The 16,756-nt window shown below is 47.6% G+C and overlaps 2 protein-coding genes across 3 annotated transcripts; both read left to right on the top strand.

The window, feature by feature from the left end:
• Positions 1 to 7,508: 7,508 nt before the first annotated feature.
• LOC127339719 (uncharacterized) lies at positions 7,509 to 8,352 on the top strand. Its single transcript, XM_051365538.1, has 2 exons — positions 7,509 to 7,670; positions 7,753 to 8,352. Exons 1-2 carry the CDS (start codon positions 7,509 to 7,511, stop codon positions 8,350 to 8,352), a joined length of 762 nt encoding a protein of 253 aa, XP_051221498.1.
• Positions 8,353 to 11,945: 3,593 nt separating this feature from the next.
• LOC127342866 (kinesin-like protein KIN-8A) lies at positions 11,946 to 16,380 on the top strand. Of its 2 annotated transcripts, none has more exons than XM_051368884.2 (8): positions 11,946 to 12,079; positions 12,193 to 12,986; positions 14,011 to 14,287; positions 14,545 to 14,595; positions 14,679 to 14,771; positions 14,846 to 15,208; positions 15,298 to 15,984; positions 16,096 to 16,380. In XM_051368884.2, exons 2-8 carry the CDS (start codon positions 12,193 to 12,195, stop codon positions 16,120 to 16,122), a joined length of 2,292 nt encoding a protein of 763 aa, XP_051224844.1. In that variant the 5' UTR covers positions 11,946 to 12,079; the 3' UTR covers positions 16,123 to 16,380. The 2 variants fall into 2 exon arrangements, with proteins under 2 accessions (XP_051224844.1, XP_051224842.1); XM_051368882.2 differs by having other exon boundaries at positions 12,178 to 12,986.
• Positions 16,381 to 16,756: the final 376 nt, after the last annotated feature.

The following is a 16,756-nucleotide window of genomic DNA, read 5'->3' as shown; positions in this document are numbered from 1 at the left end:
AGAAGAAGGGACGGGATCTTTTTTGCTGAGAGACGAGATTTTTCGGACAAGCTTTTCTAAGTCCTTGACCTCTAAATCCGCTGACAACCGATCTGCGTCCTTGTCGCCAGCATATTTCCAGAGAGGGTATTTGCGAGCCTGAAGCGGCTGCACTCTAGTCCTAAGAAAATATGCCATGATTTGGATACCTGACAACTCTTTGCCGCGAGTATTTTGCAACTCATGGATGCGAGACATCAAGGCTTCTATCGACATCTTTTCTTCTTCGGTAGCCTCTGCGTCCCAGGAGCGTCGGCGAAGAATTTTTTTGGCGCCATCGAAAGGAGGGATGTTGTCTTCAGCACATCCATGGTTCTCCTCCTGAATATACAACCACTTCTTGCGCCACCCTTGAACTGAGTCAGGGAGTTTGACGTCGAAGTAATCGACGGTGGGGCGAACGGAAATTACAACGCCGCCTATATTATAGGCGACGTTGGGCGAGCCATTGCGGCGACAAAAGAAAATGCGCTTCCATAGCGCCCAGTTAGGCTGGACGCCAAGGAAGGCCTCGCAAAGGGTGATGAAAATGGAGATATGGAGAATTGAATTGGGCGTGAGGTGGTGGAGTTGCAGACCATACACATAGAGCAGACCGCGGAGGAAAGGATGAATGGGGGCGGAAAGACCGCGGATGAGATGGTCGATGAAACTTACCCGATACCCCATTGGAGGGGTTGGGTAGCTTTCTTCACTGGGGAAGGTCAGCGCTTTGGGCTTCTTGCTGATTCCCAGCTTCTTCAGCAGATTGATGTCCTGGGTGGAAATCTTGGACCTTTCCCACTCCGCGGTTCCCAGATCCACGGCGGCCATTGATGATTCCGGCGTGCTGTGCCTGGTCAAACGACGCGGTGGCATCAACAATGGCGCAGGAATGCAGCTTCGAGAAGGTGAGCTTAGGAGATTGAGGAGCGCAGGAGGAGGTTTTGCAAAGGAGAGCAGAGGTGCGGCGTGAGCGGAAGTGCTCGAGGAGGAAGAAGGAGATCTTATATAGAGGTGCGGCGAAGCGCCGGACCGTTGGATGGAAAAAATGCGTGGCAGATGATAACCACGTGGAAGCAGGGGTAAAAAAGTATTTTAACATTGGAGAAGTTACGGTACGTGCGCCAGAAAAAGCGGAGGACGTGTGTCCCCCACTTGCACGACGTGTCAAGATAGTGGATCAATTGGGCCAGCAAGGCAGCGGGAGGAGACTTCTCGCGATTTTTAACTCGCAATCGTGGCTATCGTCAGCAATAACGTCACCTTGGCAGAAGAAAAAATTCGCCTTAACAGCTTCATAAAAGGCGACATGGAAAAGTAATGCTGAGCCTTTGATCAAATACAAGTTTTTGATCAAATGCTCGGGGGCTACTTTGAAAAAATGAAAAGATCAAGAAAGACAAAATAGAAATGGCGTGAGCCTATGATCAAAAGCAAATATTTGTTCATAGCCTCGGGGGCTACTCCCATCGGGAGCGCTGTTCGCGCACCCGAGAAATTATAAAACTTCGGGAGATAAAAGAAAATATAGCGGCATAGGGCGTGGAGCCTACAACCAAGTACAAGTCCTTGGCTATAGCCTCGGGGGCTACTCCCATCGGGAACGCTGCTCGCGTGCCCGATGAAATCATAAAAAATAAGAGAGAAGAAAGAAAGAAAGAGAAAAAGAAAGATAGCAGAGCAAAACAGTATATTTCGAGTTATAAATAACTCTGCATATACTCCCATCGGGAGAGCAATATAAGTCATCTTTGACTCAATAAAATGTGCCATTCCAACAGCCGAATAAGCACTCGACAATATATTCTCAGAATGCCAAAGTTGCGATCAATTTCTGAATGCCGCAAATTTGCGAAGGTAAGACCCCAGATCCGTTCTGTGTGGCGTGGCGCCGTCTCTGACATCGGTTTGCTACTTTTATCCGTATCAACAGATACGAAGAAAAATCCTAACGGACGCGTTAGGTACCCGATAAATTTTACTGGGACTCGACAGAATGGTAAGACCTTAAGCGGCACCTGTCGAAGTTTACACCAGTATCCCGAGATCATGTCCAGGGACGTGATCTTGAAGTAGGTTTTTGCGGATTGCCACTAGAGCAGTTAACTAGTACCTGATCCGTCAGATGAACTAGCCCCAACTACCATTATCCCTGTACAATATAGAAGTTTATGCGAAGAAATATAGAAAAGTTAAAGTTGTCGAATAAAAATAAACAGTGGAGATTTTCCCTGACTCTACGATTCAAGCAAAATCTCGGGGGCTACTGACATAGGCATCCCAAATGGGCCTGCCGAAGATAGTACCCGGGGTTTACTGAAGGCCCACTACCCGAAGAATAAGAAGATTCGGAAGCCCAAGATATTATTAAGGAAAGCTAGAGTTGTAATAGGAAGTGTTATTTGTAATCTTGCGGGATGAGTTAGAAACCTTCCTGGACTTTGTAACTTGTACAACACAAATCCCTCGGCTCCGCCTCCTATATAAGGGGGAGTCGAGGGACGAAGAATCATCGAATCATTGTTTCTCAAACCCTAGTTTCATAATCGTCGAGTACTTTTCGGCTGAAACCTTCGAGATCTACTTGCCCTCTACTTCCAACTAAACCCTAGTCTACAACCCGTAGGCATTGACAAGTTAATACCTTGTCAGCTGGTATTCTTGGAGTTCCTGCAGGAAGTGGTCGTCGACTTCATGGACCACAGAGGACAGATAAGAGTGCACTGTTTGATCTCTATACCTCAGCGGGAACAGTTGGTTCTGCCAAGGGGTTGCTTCCCATCTATAGTCAGTTGCTCCGGTTCTTTCGGGCCACCATTTGTCCAAGTGGTGGTAATAATGATGCTCTCCGGGGAACTCTTGTGGATCTTATGCACCTCAGCTTTAGGTGTGCTCGTGATGTTAATGAGGAACGGAACTACACTATTGATGTCATGGACTTCATCTTCCATGAGATCCATGATGCCATGGTCTCCCGGACCACCATACCTTATGCACCCTACATCCAGCTCCTCATCAACAACTCTGTGGCTTTGGATGGTGAAGACTTGAGCGGGTACCCATTGATGAAGCACAATGTCAAGAAGGCCTACAGGCTTAAGCCAGTCTCTTCTGCTGCACCTGCACCTGACTCATTCATGGGTGATGCTCGTTCTAGTGGTTTTGCTCCTGCTCGCCATCCTGACGTTCCGGCTATGAGGAAACAAGTGAGCAGGCTTAGTTGGTTTCAGCATCACATCCTTTGCATGAACATTGAGATCCATAAGGAGAATTATACGGCCAGCCGAGAACGCTCTGAGATTAAGCATACTCAGGCGGTTATGCTGCACAAGCTCAGTGGTGAGCAAGGACCCCCGCCTCAGCCTCCAGCTCACTCAGGTTACAGTGGGTGGCATTCTGCACAGGTTCCGTGGAGTGATCTTGATGATTGCCTTCAAAGGTCCAACCTCACTCGCCGCTCTCCGGATGCCCCTGACACTGAAGATAAAGATGAGGAAGCGGCATACCAGTCCGATGATGAAGATGCCTCCGAGTGATTCCCATGGGGCGTGTAGCATCGCGCTTGTCCCCTTTTTGGCGTCTCGATGCCAAAGGGGGAGAAGTGTTCTATTAGGACTCTCGGGGATTTGCATGGTTTGGGCACAAGCATATGCGTTTATCATTCTTCTATTGCTTGTGTTCCCTCTTATTTGAACTATTTGGTTTACTTGTGTTCCGTTTAAAACTATGTGCTATGTGGTGTGAGACATTGTTATGGTTTTCGGATTTCTATTTGTTGAGATCAATGCTATTATATTATGTGTGATGCTATATCTCCGTATTATATATCTACACATGGGTACGATTTCTCGCATCCTATCTCAACTTCATATTTGTCTATGTCTCTTGTTAGAGCTCATGTTGGATACCTTTTGTGTTGAGGCACCTCGCTCCTATGTGTTGTGTATTTGTATTCAAATGCAAATTACTTATATGCACACATGTAGGGGGAGTGCCTCTATGTTTTGCCATCATGCTTGTCTCTATAGTGATTCTCTTGCAAATCCGTATATTGTCATCAAACACCAAAAAGGGGGAGATTGAAAGAACATCTCTCACATTATGTTTTGTGTGTTTGATGTCAATGTATGTGATACACTAATGTTTGTTTAAGTGGTACAGGGATTATATAGATACATTTTTATGTGTGTTGGATGTGGTCAGTTCTGTCAAAAAGAAGCAGCAAAAAGTTCATCAGGCCGAATAATCCGGGCCGGATATTTTGGAAATATCCGGCCCCCAGTTTTCGGCTAAGGGTTTGAGGTTTTGTGTCTCTGGATAGGGGCCGGACATTTGCCCGGATATTGTCCTGGTTTTGTCCAAAGGCCGGAATATCCGGGCCGGACATTTCGGAAATATCCGGCCCCCTCGATTTTGGCTAAGGACCTGAAGAAAAGCAAGTCTGGATAGGGGCCGGACATTTGGCCGGACATTGTCCTGGTTTTGTCCCTGAGGCCGGATTATCCGGGGGGGGGGGGGGGGGATTATCCGGCCCTTACTTAGGCCGGAATATCCGGCCCCCCGGAAGCTGCAACGGCTCGATTTCTGGGGGGGTATAAATACCCCCCTTCTTCTACCTTGGAGGCTTGCTCAATCATTGCACAAGAAATCTGCCAAGTCTCACCTCCATTAGAGCCACCTCAAGAAACACAAGATTTGCAAGATCTCCTTCCTCCCCCAACCAAAGCTCTTGATCTTTGGAGATTCGAAGGAGAAGACACCGATCTACATCCTCACCGAAGCGTTTTTCATTTCCCCCTCTCTTGTTTGAGGGATCTCATGCTAGTGTTCCTATTTGGCTCCCTAGTTGATTTGAGTTGATGTGTTGTTGTTGATTGTTGTATTGTTACAGATTTGGGAGCCTCCAATTCAGTTGTGGATGTGTGCCCCAAGAACCTTGTAAAGGCCCGGTTTCCGCCTCGAGGAAATCCCTTAGTGGAAGTGGGCTAGGCCTTCGTGGCGTTGCTCACCGGAGATCTGAGTGAAGCCTTCGTGGCTATTGGTTTGGCTTTCGTAGCAACCACACTCCTCCAAACGTAGACGTACCTTCTTGCAAAGGAAGGGAACTACGGGAATCATCTCCGTGTCATCGCGTGCTCCACTCTCGGTTACCTCTATCCTATTCTATCTCTTATATTGCTTAGCTATATCTTGCTTAGTTGATTGCCTTGTCATATAGGTAAATTCACTTAGTTGCATATCTAGAGAATTTACCTTTGTGTCAAGCCTAAATTGAAAAAGAACTAAAAATTGGATAGCACCTATTCACCCCCCTCTAGGTGCGGCATACGATCCTTTCACCGGCTGCCACCGGCTGGTAGGACAAAAGATGTTGTACAAGTTTCCCATTGCGAGCACGTACGACTATATATGAAAAACATGCCTACATGATTAATAATCTTGATGTTCTATCTTAATGCTATTTCAATCCTATCAATTGCCCAACTGTAATTTGTTCACCCAACACTTGTCACTTGTTATTGGAGAGTTACCACTAGTGTAGATCGCTGGGAACCCCGGTCCATCTCTCATCATCATATACTCGTTTCTCTATGACATTGGAAGTAGTATCAACTATTTTCTGGTGCCATTGCCTCTGTGTTACTGAAACTGCTGTTGTGTTACTATTACTATTGCTCTCATATTACTGCTGCTTTCACATCACCCTGTTGCTAGTGTTTTTTCCAGGTGCAGCTGAATTGACAACTCAGTTGTTAAGGCCTATAAGTATTCTTTACCTCCTCTTGTGTCGAATCAATAAATTTGGGTTTTACTTCCCTCGAAGACTGTTGCGATCCCCTATACTTGTGGGTCATCAGCGCGTGCCAGAAAAAGTGGAGGACGTGTGTCCCCCACTACGATAACGTGTCAACGTGTCGTGGGTTTTGGGCCCGCAGGTCAGAGAGAGGACAGTACTCGCGTCTTCCCAATACAGTGGTCATGGCTATCGTCAGCACTGATGTCACCTTACTACATGAAAATCTCAGCTGTGAGGTTAAGAAAAATGGCGACAGTAAAGGACTACTGACAATCTCGAGAGCCTTTGATCAAATACAAGTTTATGATCAAATGCTCGGGGGCTACTTTTGAAAAAGGAAAATTTCGGGTATGGCAAAATAGAAATGGCGAGAGCCTATGATCAAATGCAAGCATTCGTCCATAGCCTCGGGGGCTACTCCCATCGGGAGCGCTGATCGCGCACCCGATAAAGATAGAAGAACTCAGCAACACGACAATATCGCGACAAAAGATATTGAAATGATGAGCCTACAACCAAGTACAAGTCCTTGGCTGTAGCCTCGGGGGCTACTCCCATCAGGAACGCTGTTCGCGTGCCCGATGACATTATAAAAAGTATAATGAGCATATTTCGAGTTATACAAATAACTCTCCATATACTCCCATCGGGAAGACAAGATAAGTCATCTGTTGACTCAATAAAATGTGCTATTCCAACAGCCGAAAAAGCACTCGACAATATATTCTCAGAGCGCCAAAGCCGCGAATAATCTCTGAATGCCGCAAACCTCTGCGAAGGTAAGACCCCAGATCCGTTCTGAGCAGCGTGGCACCGTCTCTGACGTCGGTTTGCTACTTTTTTCCGTGTCAACAGATACGAAGAAAAATCGTAACGGACGCGTTAGGTACCCGATAAAACATGACTGGGACTTGACAAATGGTAAGACCTTAAGTGGCACATGTCGAGTTAACACCAGTATCCCGAGATCATGTCTAGGGACGTGATCTTGAAGTAGGTTTTTGCGGATTGCCACTAGAGCAGTTAACTAGTACCTGATCCGTCAGATGAACTAGCCCCAATTACCATTATCCCTGTACAATATATAAATGTCTAAAGCTATATGATGTTTTGAAAGGTTGTTTGATGATTATAAAGTTGGAGATTTTCCCTGATTCTTCGATTCAAGCAAAATCTCGGGGGCTACTGACATAGGCATCCCCAATGGGCCTACCGAAGATGGTGCCCGGGGTTTATTGAAGGTCCACGAGTCAAAGAATATGAAGCCTGGAAGTCCAATTAGTATTAAGGAAAGATAGAATTGTATTAGGAATATCAGCTTGTAATTATTACGGGACGGTTCAGAAACCCTCCCGGACTCTGTAAACTTGTGTACCACGAATCCCTCGGCTCCGCCTCCTATATAAGGGGGAGTCGAGGGACAAAGAGAGGATCGATTCATTGTTTCACGAAAACCCTAGTTTCTTAATCGTCGAGTACTTTTCGGCTGAAACCCTCGAGATCTACTTGCCCTCTACTTCCAACTAAACCCTAGTCTACAACTCGTAGGCATTGATGAGTTAATCCCTTGTCACCATGACCGACGCCTTTTCACCTCCCTCTCCCCTATATATATGCCTTGCTCTTCCTCAGATCTCCATAGCCACCAAAACTGCACCATTTTCCCCGGCCAGCCATCATGGAACTCGAAATGGTCAAGCTCGTGCGCGCCCTCGACTTCCCTCCATTTGAAATCTACTACGATGTCATGGAGAAGATGAATTTCAAGATCACGTACTCCCTCATTGCGAAGAGGGTGGAGAGGTGGATCCGCGCCGTTAGGAGGGATTTCCTCGACGCCGCGGAAATCAAGGTTAGTTTTCCATGGCTTAAAATTTAGAGATATCATGCATAAAGCATCCAAAATTCCAATGGCATTTTTTCTGTGTTTGCAGGTCGTGGGCTTAGACTGCGAGTTCACTGACCCTCGCAAGGGTAACCAACGCGCCTCCGTCTTGCAACTCTCCGTCGCGCAACACACTCTAGTCTTCCATATTGTGCATGCCGATGAAGTGCCACAAGTGCGCATCGATTTCCTTGCGGACAAGAACATCAAATTTTGTGGCACGGCAATCCACAATGATCTGGATATATTGCAGACCCACGGAATTAGTATTCCATCTACGATCAACCTCCAGCTGATCCTCCAGAACCCCGTCCCAAGAAAGCAGACTCCGAGTTTGATTCATTTGGCAAACCATTCTATTAGGACGGATCTCGAGCAGAAGAAGAAGTTTAATTATAAGAAGAACAAGCCGCTGAAGACCGCCAAGGAATTAGAAGAAGAGACACTGATTTTTGGATGGGGAGATTTTCCCTTGAGCCATAAGCAACTGCAGTATGCCGCTCTCGACGCTCGCTTCGGCTTCGAGCTGGGTAGGAGGCATTTCCGGACACTTGGCTACAATAGCCATATGGATCGCCTCGGACTTAATATTTATGAGTACACGCATGGTGGTGTGGTCTGTGGTATCGTGTGTGCCTTCTATGTATGAACATATGAATCGTCACGATTAATATATATTAAATCTTTCTATTATATTGTTATTTAAATTCCTCACACTTTTCTAAGGGATTTCTATTTTCGTGCCCTCGGGTCCTTAGTTGTGCTCAGTTTTCCCCAGCCACTTAGTTTTTCCTCAGTTTTTCCCAAGCCCTTGTCTGAAACCCTCACAAGTACTGGAACGGCCGGTTGCCCGATGGGTCAGCAACTTTGACTGTTATCTGCTAACTAGTGGGGCCACGTAGAGCCCGCAAAGACACGTCATACCATTCATCCTTGTTTCACCGTAAGCATCACCGTATCCCTGACCAAAACACGGACGAGTGGGGCTTAGGTATATCGAATGACAAGTGGGACCATGACGCTGATACAAGGGGCAATACACGGGTAGGATTAGATTTTTAAACGGAGCTCTACAATAATGGCACGGAGGAGATGGCCTGCGGGGTGCTGAGATGAGATCGACGTCCACAAAGAACTGCATGAGGCGAGACCAGACACATTAGATTGATATGAACTAGATGCGTTTAACCATGCAAAGAAGAGAAGAAATGGTCGAGGACATCGACGACTACCTCAACACTTTGACTGACGGTGTCGGATACGAACGCGAGAAATGTAGAGAAAACTAGTGTCTCTCCTTTCTGGCGTGTATAGATGGGTGCTAGGGGAGTGTGGTGGCGAAGGGAAAGACCTCGTGGTGGTCTGTGGCGTCCAGCATAGCGGGGCGGCATGGCCGTGCCCCACAACGACGTGCATGTTCGGCATTGGCATCAGCATGTATGTTCGGCATTGGCCTTGGCATATCTCTGGTGTGTCAGTGACCGAATGAGGGGACGGAATTGAGGGTGCATCCCGACGGTGACCTAGCAGTGGCGGCGAGCATAGCCGTTCTGACCATGCCGATATCGGCATCAGCATCGTTTGGAGGCTGTGGTGCTCGAATCAAGGTGAGATTTGTTTCTTGTACGCCAAAATGAATTTGAAACAAGTTTCTTGTTGATGGTTAGGTAAAATACGAAAGTTTGTAACTAAAAATTTTACTGGCACCATGGTGAGGTTCTTTTTTATAGAGTTATACGGTTCGGCAAAAGTTTTTGATACTTTTTAGATATTCCTTGTTGTTACAGGTATGACATCATGTATGCCAAACTTGGGGTCATTTGGAGATGTTCGAAAAAAATCACTTTGCTTAAACGCATGCCGTTTGGTCTCACTGAAACCAGCTTTTGTAACAAGTTAGGTTTTTCGACCTTCTCTAAATGACCTCAAAAATCATACATATGATCTTCTATACAAAGATAGGTAGATTGTTTCGTTTTTACAATTTTTTTTGAACTTTTATTTCCCTTTATAATACCTAGTTGATTTTCAGGTCAAAACCTCGAAAGTTAACATAAGTAGATGGTGAACCCTCCCAAACTTCAAATACAGAGATAGATAGATTGTTTCGTTTATCATTTTTAGCGTGAAAAATAATGGCTACAAGAAATCGGTGATGGTTTATCATTTTTTTGCGTAAAAAGTAATGCCTACAAGAAATCGGTGATGGTTTATCATTTTTTGCGTGAAAAGTAATGGCTACAAGAAATCGGTGATGGTTTATCATTTTTTACGTGAAAAATAATGCCTACAAAAAATGGTGATGGTTTATCATTTTTTGCATGAAAAGTAATGGCTACAAGAAATCGGTGATGGTTTATCATTTTTTGCGTGAAAATTTATTTAAGGGGGAAACAACAAATCCTGCCCTGGGCCCGTAGGTATCCGATGAATTTAGGGTTTCCTATATTTTTATGTGGTTCTTGTACTAGTTTTTATCCCGAACTGCCAAAAAAATTAAGTTTTGCGTTTCATGGCAAAATGTGTGATGAAAGTAGCATGGCACAGAGCAAGGAGACAGATCGGTTGCCCGTTTAAGTGTAACATGAAAGTATAGCATTTTTCTCTCCCTTCGTACACAATTGAGCGATGACATAACACAAGTTTTCAGTTTCACCTTGCAATTAAAAGACTATTATTAGGGGCCTGCTGAGCGTCCCCCGGGGGATCAAATCCCCGATCCCCCGGGTCGCCAGCCGTTCGTTGCCATGCATCCAAACCGTGAGTTACTGCTCCCGCACCTTTAAAAAAAAAACATCCCACGAAGCCACGAGCCCACGATCAAGCGCTGCACCGCGCCTCCCGAATCGCCGCCCCGACGAAGCGCTGCACCCGCGCCTCCCGAATCGCGCCGCCCCGACGAAGCGCGCACCGCGCCTCCGGAATCGCCGCCGCCGACGAGCGCGCACCCGCGCCCGCCGAAAGCACCTCCGCTCGCATCGGCGGCCTCACGGCGACGTCGACTCCTTGGGTAGCACAACCTTCGTTCCTTGGTAGCAAACCCATCGTTCGTTGGTAGCACCTCCGCTCCGAACTCCGGCGAGACCTCCGCCATGCGACATCCCACCTCCGGCAAGCGTAAAACGCCGCAACCAACGGTAGCGACAATGCCTTTCTTCCGTAGCATCTCTTGCTCGCCTATGGTAGCACGCCACCTCCCATGGTAGCACCGGCGACCTTCTTTGGTAGCGGCTCGGACGGCGGACGTAGCGAGCACCGCCGCCGCTTGGAGCAGAGCCGCCGACCTTTGGTAGCGCCCACGGCCGAACGTAGCATCCGCCGCCGTTTGCAACGAGCCGCCGCCAGACGTAGAAGGCTTCCCCGCCGCTTGCGGCGGCGTCGCCGGCCTTTGGTAGCGACCCCGCCGTGGGACATAGCAGAGTTCCCCCTACTTGCGCGGCTCCGCCGGCCTTTGGTAGCGGCACCACGGAGGGATGTAGCGACGCCGCCGCCTTCGGTAGCATCGCCGCGGAGGCCGGCTGTAGCTAGTCATGGCGGCCAGAGGAGCTCGGCCCCGTGGTGGCTGTGCGGTAGCAGACAACGGTGGCAGTGAAAGGTAGTCCATGGCCAGGAGGCGGTTATGGCGGAGGATCAGGCGAAGAGGGAGAAGAGGCGCTGCGGTCATTATGATGGGTGTGGAAGACGGCACAGCCTTTATTTAGGCAGAGGGAGGATAAAGACTATGCACGTGGTGGGCCCCCAACCATCCCGATCTCTCCAGATTCTCTACGTCTAGCGACAGCCGGTGCCAGCCAGGCGGACGATCGCTTCGCGCGATCCCCCGGGGGAAGGAGAGCGTTTTCCCTATTATTAGGGCAGCATTCACATCCTCCTTGGGGATTTACGTCGCTAAATCCGGAAGCCCAAATCGACGCACCATCGAGTTGTTTGACCGGCTGATAACTGTGCAATCATGGCCGTAATAATCCCTGCACAAAACTGTCATCGTGGACCCCGCGTACTCGTACGACTAGACTACAAATCCATCGCTTCACGACCGTTGGCTGCTTGCTAGCAGGCAGAGGAAGCAGGAAGAGGACCCCGACCGTTGCAGCCTCCCTCCCTCTCCCTCGCTGAGATTTCGAACCCGCCATCAATCTCCCCAAGCTCCGATCCGACGGCAGCAGCACCGCATTTCCAGCTCCCCGCTACTGTTACTACTCCACAACACACCTCCTCTCTCTCCGCCTCCCCCACAACCCCCGTCGTCCCCAGCATTCCGGCCGTCAAATCTCGGGATCTTGCTCCGATTCGAGGGCGTTACTGCATCTCTCTTCTGGGGATTTCGTCGATCTGGTGCGCAGATCCGGGAAATTTTGCGAGAAGCCGTTCAACCGGTGAGCTGCTGCTGCTGCTGGGTTTTCTTTTTCGGTTCTTTTCTTTGATTGAGGGGAGCTGCTGGGTTCGTTGATGCTCAAGTTGAGCCTGTGACCAGATCTCCTCGCAGCAGATGCCGGTCGCCACACGGTCGCAAGCCAGCGCCACCCGCGGCGGCGACCGCCCATGGAGCTCGTCGGCGGCCCCGCGGGCGCCGGCAGGCCACGACGGCGGCGCGCCGCGGCGCCCGCCGCTCCTGGCCAACGCGCACCACGACCTCAAGGAGAAGCTGCGCGACCTCAACCTCATCTACGAGCAGCAGGTCGCCTCCTCCCAGGGCGCCGCCGCCCTGCGCCGGAGCCGCAGCATCCCGCCCGCCAGCGCCAGCGTCGCGGAGGGCAGGGCCGACGAACAAGTGGAGCGCCACCGCCGCGGCCACGCCTTTGAGGAGGCCGCGGTGCTGAGGGAAAACATTGCCCCTCCGGAGGCGCGAGCCCCTTCCAAGAACGACAACGTCGTCGTCTTCTCGCGGCCCAAGGAGAAGGAGAACGTGCCCCACGCCGCCAATTTCATGTCCTGCCCCGCCAAGAAGCCCATGCCGGCTCTCCCGGCACCGGCGGCCAGGAAGCTCTCGCTGGGAGGCGGCGTCGGCGCCAAGCTGAGGGCTATCGGCGAGACGGGGGCTGGGAATGCCGACGCGATGGGGAGCCGGATCCTGGTCTTCGTCAGGCTCCGCCCCATGTCAAGGAAGGAGAAGGAGGCTGGCTCCAAGACCTGCGTCAAGATCGTCAACAAGAAGGACGTCTACCTGACCGAGTTGGCCTCCGAGAACGACTACCTCCGCCTCAAGCGGGTGCGCGGCCGCCATTTCTGCTTCGACGCCTCCTTCCCCGATTCCACCACGCAAGCCCAAGTCTACAACACCTCGTAAGAACAGCACTACCATATCATCATGGCTTTTACAGTAGTACACACAAATCGAGTACTATTCAGTCTTTTTTTTATCAGATATTCAGATGCACATGTTTCAGACAACTATTTGGTTATCTCAATAAGTAAAAATGAATGTGAAAATGCAGAACTTTGGACTCTTGCCTTTAAAAGTGATAAATTTGCTTTGAAATTGCAAAACTTGATAAGACTAGATTAGACAACAGGACACATTTCATGACAGGTTTATGGTGAAATTGGTAATACAAGTGGTAGTATTGTAAAATGCTAGGTAAAAGCAATGGTCATTAGGGAAAATTAAACGCTGATGAAATGGGTAATAGAAGTGGTAGTATTCCCCAATACATTGGTTATAGAAGTGGTAATTTCGTGGCTATTAGGGAAAATTAAATGCTGATGAAGCTAGATTAGAAAATAGCAGATACATTTCAGGACAGGTTTATGGTGAAATTGACAATAGAAATGGTATTATTGTAAAAAGCTAGGTAAAAGTAATGGTAGGTACATTGGTTAAGTGTGTAATTTCTTGGCTATTGGGGAAAATTAAATGCTGATGAAACTACACAAGTTGACAAGAATAGATTAGAAAATAGCACATACATTTCATGATAGGTTTGTGAAATTGGTCATTGAAGTGTTACTATGGTTCCTCAAGTGTTGTTTGTTTCTGCATCTTGTTGCCGTCGACCCAGCCTGCTTGTACCTCTGCTTTCACTGGTTTCTTTGTACAAGAGCCTTAGGCTTGTTCTTGCGTTTGCGTGTGTGGAGTCTGTTTGTTAGCTGGTTCAGCACTTTGTATCTTCTGCCATTTTGGCGTCATTAATTTAATGCCGGGCTACGGCCTTCTGTCTTACTATGGTGAATGTTGGGCAGCAGTAATGGTAGGTCTGTGATATTGGTTATATTGTGCTACTTTCTTGACTATTAGGCCAAACTGCAATTTGACACTTCCTTGGTACGTAATGTAACATGAGTCCGATCCTCCATTCTGATATTGCAGAACAGCAGATCTTGTGGAAGGTGTTCTGCAAGGGAGGAATGGAACAGTATTCTGCTATGGAGCAACAGGGGCTGGGAAGACCTATACCATGCTCGGGACGATAGAAAACCCTGGTGTAATGGTGCTCGCCATCAAAGATTTGTTCTTGAAGGTGAGGCAGAGGAGCCATGATGGCAGCCACACGATTCAGCTGTCGTACCTCGAGGTCTACAATGAGACAGTGAGAGACTTGCTGTCTCCTGGTAGACCCCTCCACCTGAGAGAAGATAAGCAGCAGGTATTAACCTAACCACGTTTTTAACCGATGAAGCAAATTTTGTTTAGCAAGTTTGATTTAATCTTGGTGATATCAAGTTATTAGTTATTTCGCAATAAAGTAAATTTAATCATGCTCTTCGAACAGAAGAAAATGCATATTATGTTGCCAAATGGATCCATTCTGAATAAACGTGTTATGTACACATTTTACAGAATATGTACAATTTGTAAGCATTAGTATTAAAAAGTTTTCTAACAGAAGATTGTGCATTCCAGGGAACTGTTGCTGCTGGTCTTACACAATATAGAGCATACTCTACAGATGAAGTAATAAGCGCTTCCTTAGGCATACTCTACAGTTTCAGTCGAAATGATAATAAAATGCGTAACTAATATCTCTGTTGTCACAGGTTATGAAATGGCTTCAGCAAGGTAACCAGAATAGAACAACTGAACCAACTAGAGTTAATGAGACATCATCACGCTCCCATGCAATACTGCAGGTGAATATCTATCTAGGGTGCACTTTCACATGATCCCATAAACTACAAAATGTAAACCGTTGAAAATTTTGCAGGTTGTGGTGGAATATAGATACATGGATGGACCTAGTGTTGTAACACGAGTCGGAAAGCTCTCACTCATAGATCTTGCTGGATCAGAGAGAGCTCTAGCAACTGACCAACGCTCACAGAGGTCGCTTGAAGGAGCTAACATAAATCGCTCTCTCCTTGCACTCAGCAGTTGCATCAATGCTCTTGTGGAGGGGAAGAAGCATGTACCATATCGCAATTCCAAGCTAACTCAGCTACTCAAGGATTCACTCGGGGGGTCCTGCAACACTGTGATGATTGCAAACATCAGCCCCTCGAATCTTTCCTTTGGTGAGACACAGAACACTCTTCATTGGGCTGACCGTGCCAAGGAGATAAAAACTAAGGTAATGAACCTTAATTGTGCAACATGAAAACATTGTATATTCTAATGAGTAGAACTGATGATAGAGTGAATTTATCGTGATTTTTTCAGGCTGTAACCGCTGGGAATGAGGACATATTTAAGGCATCTGATTCTGATACTGAGCAGGCAAAGCTAGTCCTGGAGCTCCAGAAGGAGAATAGTGAGCTGAGGCAGCAGGTGGTTAAGCAGCAACAGAAGCTACTGACTGTTCAGGCTCAATCACTTGCTCCCAACACCACACCACAACAATCTGCTGCCCCCTCACCTCACGTCAGCACGCCCTGCTCAACACAGAGAAAGGCGAAGCGGTCTATCTTAGACGGGAGCTGTTTCAGCACACCAAATGCTAAGAGGCCAGCAGATAATGCACAGGTCCGAGATCTACAGAGAAAGGTGAAGACCCTGGAGGCTGAGATCGAGAAGATGAAGAAGGAACACTATCTGCAGCTCAAGCAGAAAGACGAGTTCATCCGTGGTCTGATCAACAGGAAGAACCCAAATGACCCTGAAGCAGCAACAGCTGAGAGAAGAGTGATCACAAGGGCAAGCATACGGAAGGCCCACAAAGATGCAGCAGCTGCAGGCGAGTTGAAGAGCCCGAGCCACCGGTTCACGTCGCCTACTCCAACTGCTAAGAAGCGTACCTTCTGGGACTTTGGAGGCGACAGCCCTTCAGTTCTTGCTGTCAATGGAAGGAAGACTCGGAGCCATGTAGCAGCTGAGACTCCACCGAGGGCACCTTCAATGCTACTTCAGGTATAGCCCTTCAGTTCATATCACATGTATACAGTTGTATATGGCACGAATGATGCGTGCATAGAAATTATGTTCGTTTGGGGCCTCACTCTACATTACACTTCATTTCAGCCGGGATTCTCGCGTCAAAGAGCCTAGCACTGAGATCTCTAGGATGCTCAAGAGATGACTGCATACAGAGGATAGAGCTGTTCATATCTTGATTTTTTCGTTCGCTATGGTAATGGCAGTTTGTCATTTCCATGTATTTATTGATTAAATTCAGTTTGCCTCGGTTAACTGAACCAGCATAGAGTATTAGCACCTAAGTCCATTTAAATTATTGGACATGAGCTGACTTATTTGTAGAGTCCCAATCTTTCCTTTTACTGAAGTTCAATCTTTTCCATTTGAAAATTTGGCAAAACCTGGCAATCTTACCCTTGCTTTAAGGGAAATATGAAGAATCTTGTGAAAGCTTTAGGTGTAGATTCAGTTCAAGCTCAATTCTGTTCATTTATATCAGTTTTGTTGTCTGAATCTGAATTAATGGAGGTTCCCCGCAAAATAAAATTCTGAATGGAAGTCCATATGCATTTGATCATCAATTTATGAACAAATGAACCAAAAGATTAACATTCCAGATTTCTATGAACAAGTTACCAAGCATAATCATGCAAGTTATATCTTCATGAATCAATAAATTTGTTGGGTCACATCAGTTCGTCGAAGGGAGAGTTTGCCTCCTCTTGAGCCACATTCTCTTGGTGGGTGCACTACCCTGCGGCATCAG

Source organism: Lolium perenne, chromosome 3 (assembly GCF_019359855.2).
Source record: "Lolium perenne isolate Kyuss_39 chromosome 3, Kyuss_2.0, whole genome shotgun sequence".
Lineage (NCBI taxonomy): Eukaryota > Viridiplantae > Streptophyta > Magnoliopsida > Poales > Poaceae > Lolium > Lolium perenne.
This window is presented reverse-complemented; position numbering and strand designations above follow the sequence as displayed.

Bases quoted from the DNA above. Each gene is read 5' to 3' on its own strand.
- LOC127339719 (XM_051365538.1), top strand. From the start codon at position 7,509: ATGGTCAAGCTCGTGCGCGCCCTCGACTTCCCTCCATTTGAAATCTAC. The intron at 7,671-7,752 runs GTTAGTTTTCCA...CTGTGTTTGCAG, and splicing joins TCGACGCCGCGGAAATCAAG to GTCGTGGGCTTAGACTGCGA.
- LOC127342866 (XM_051368884.2), top strand. From the start codon at position 12,193: ATGCCGGTCGCCACACGGTCGCAAGCCAGCGCCACCCGCGGCGGCGAC. The intron at 14,596-14,678 runs GTAATAAGCGCT...CTGTTGTCACAG, and splicing joins GAGCATACTCTACAGATGAA to GTTATGAAATGGCTTCAGCA. The intron at 15,209-15,297 runs GTAATGAACCTT...TGATTTTTTCAG, and splicing joins CCAAGGAGATAAAAACTAAG to GCTGTAACCGCTGGGAATGA.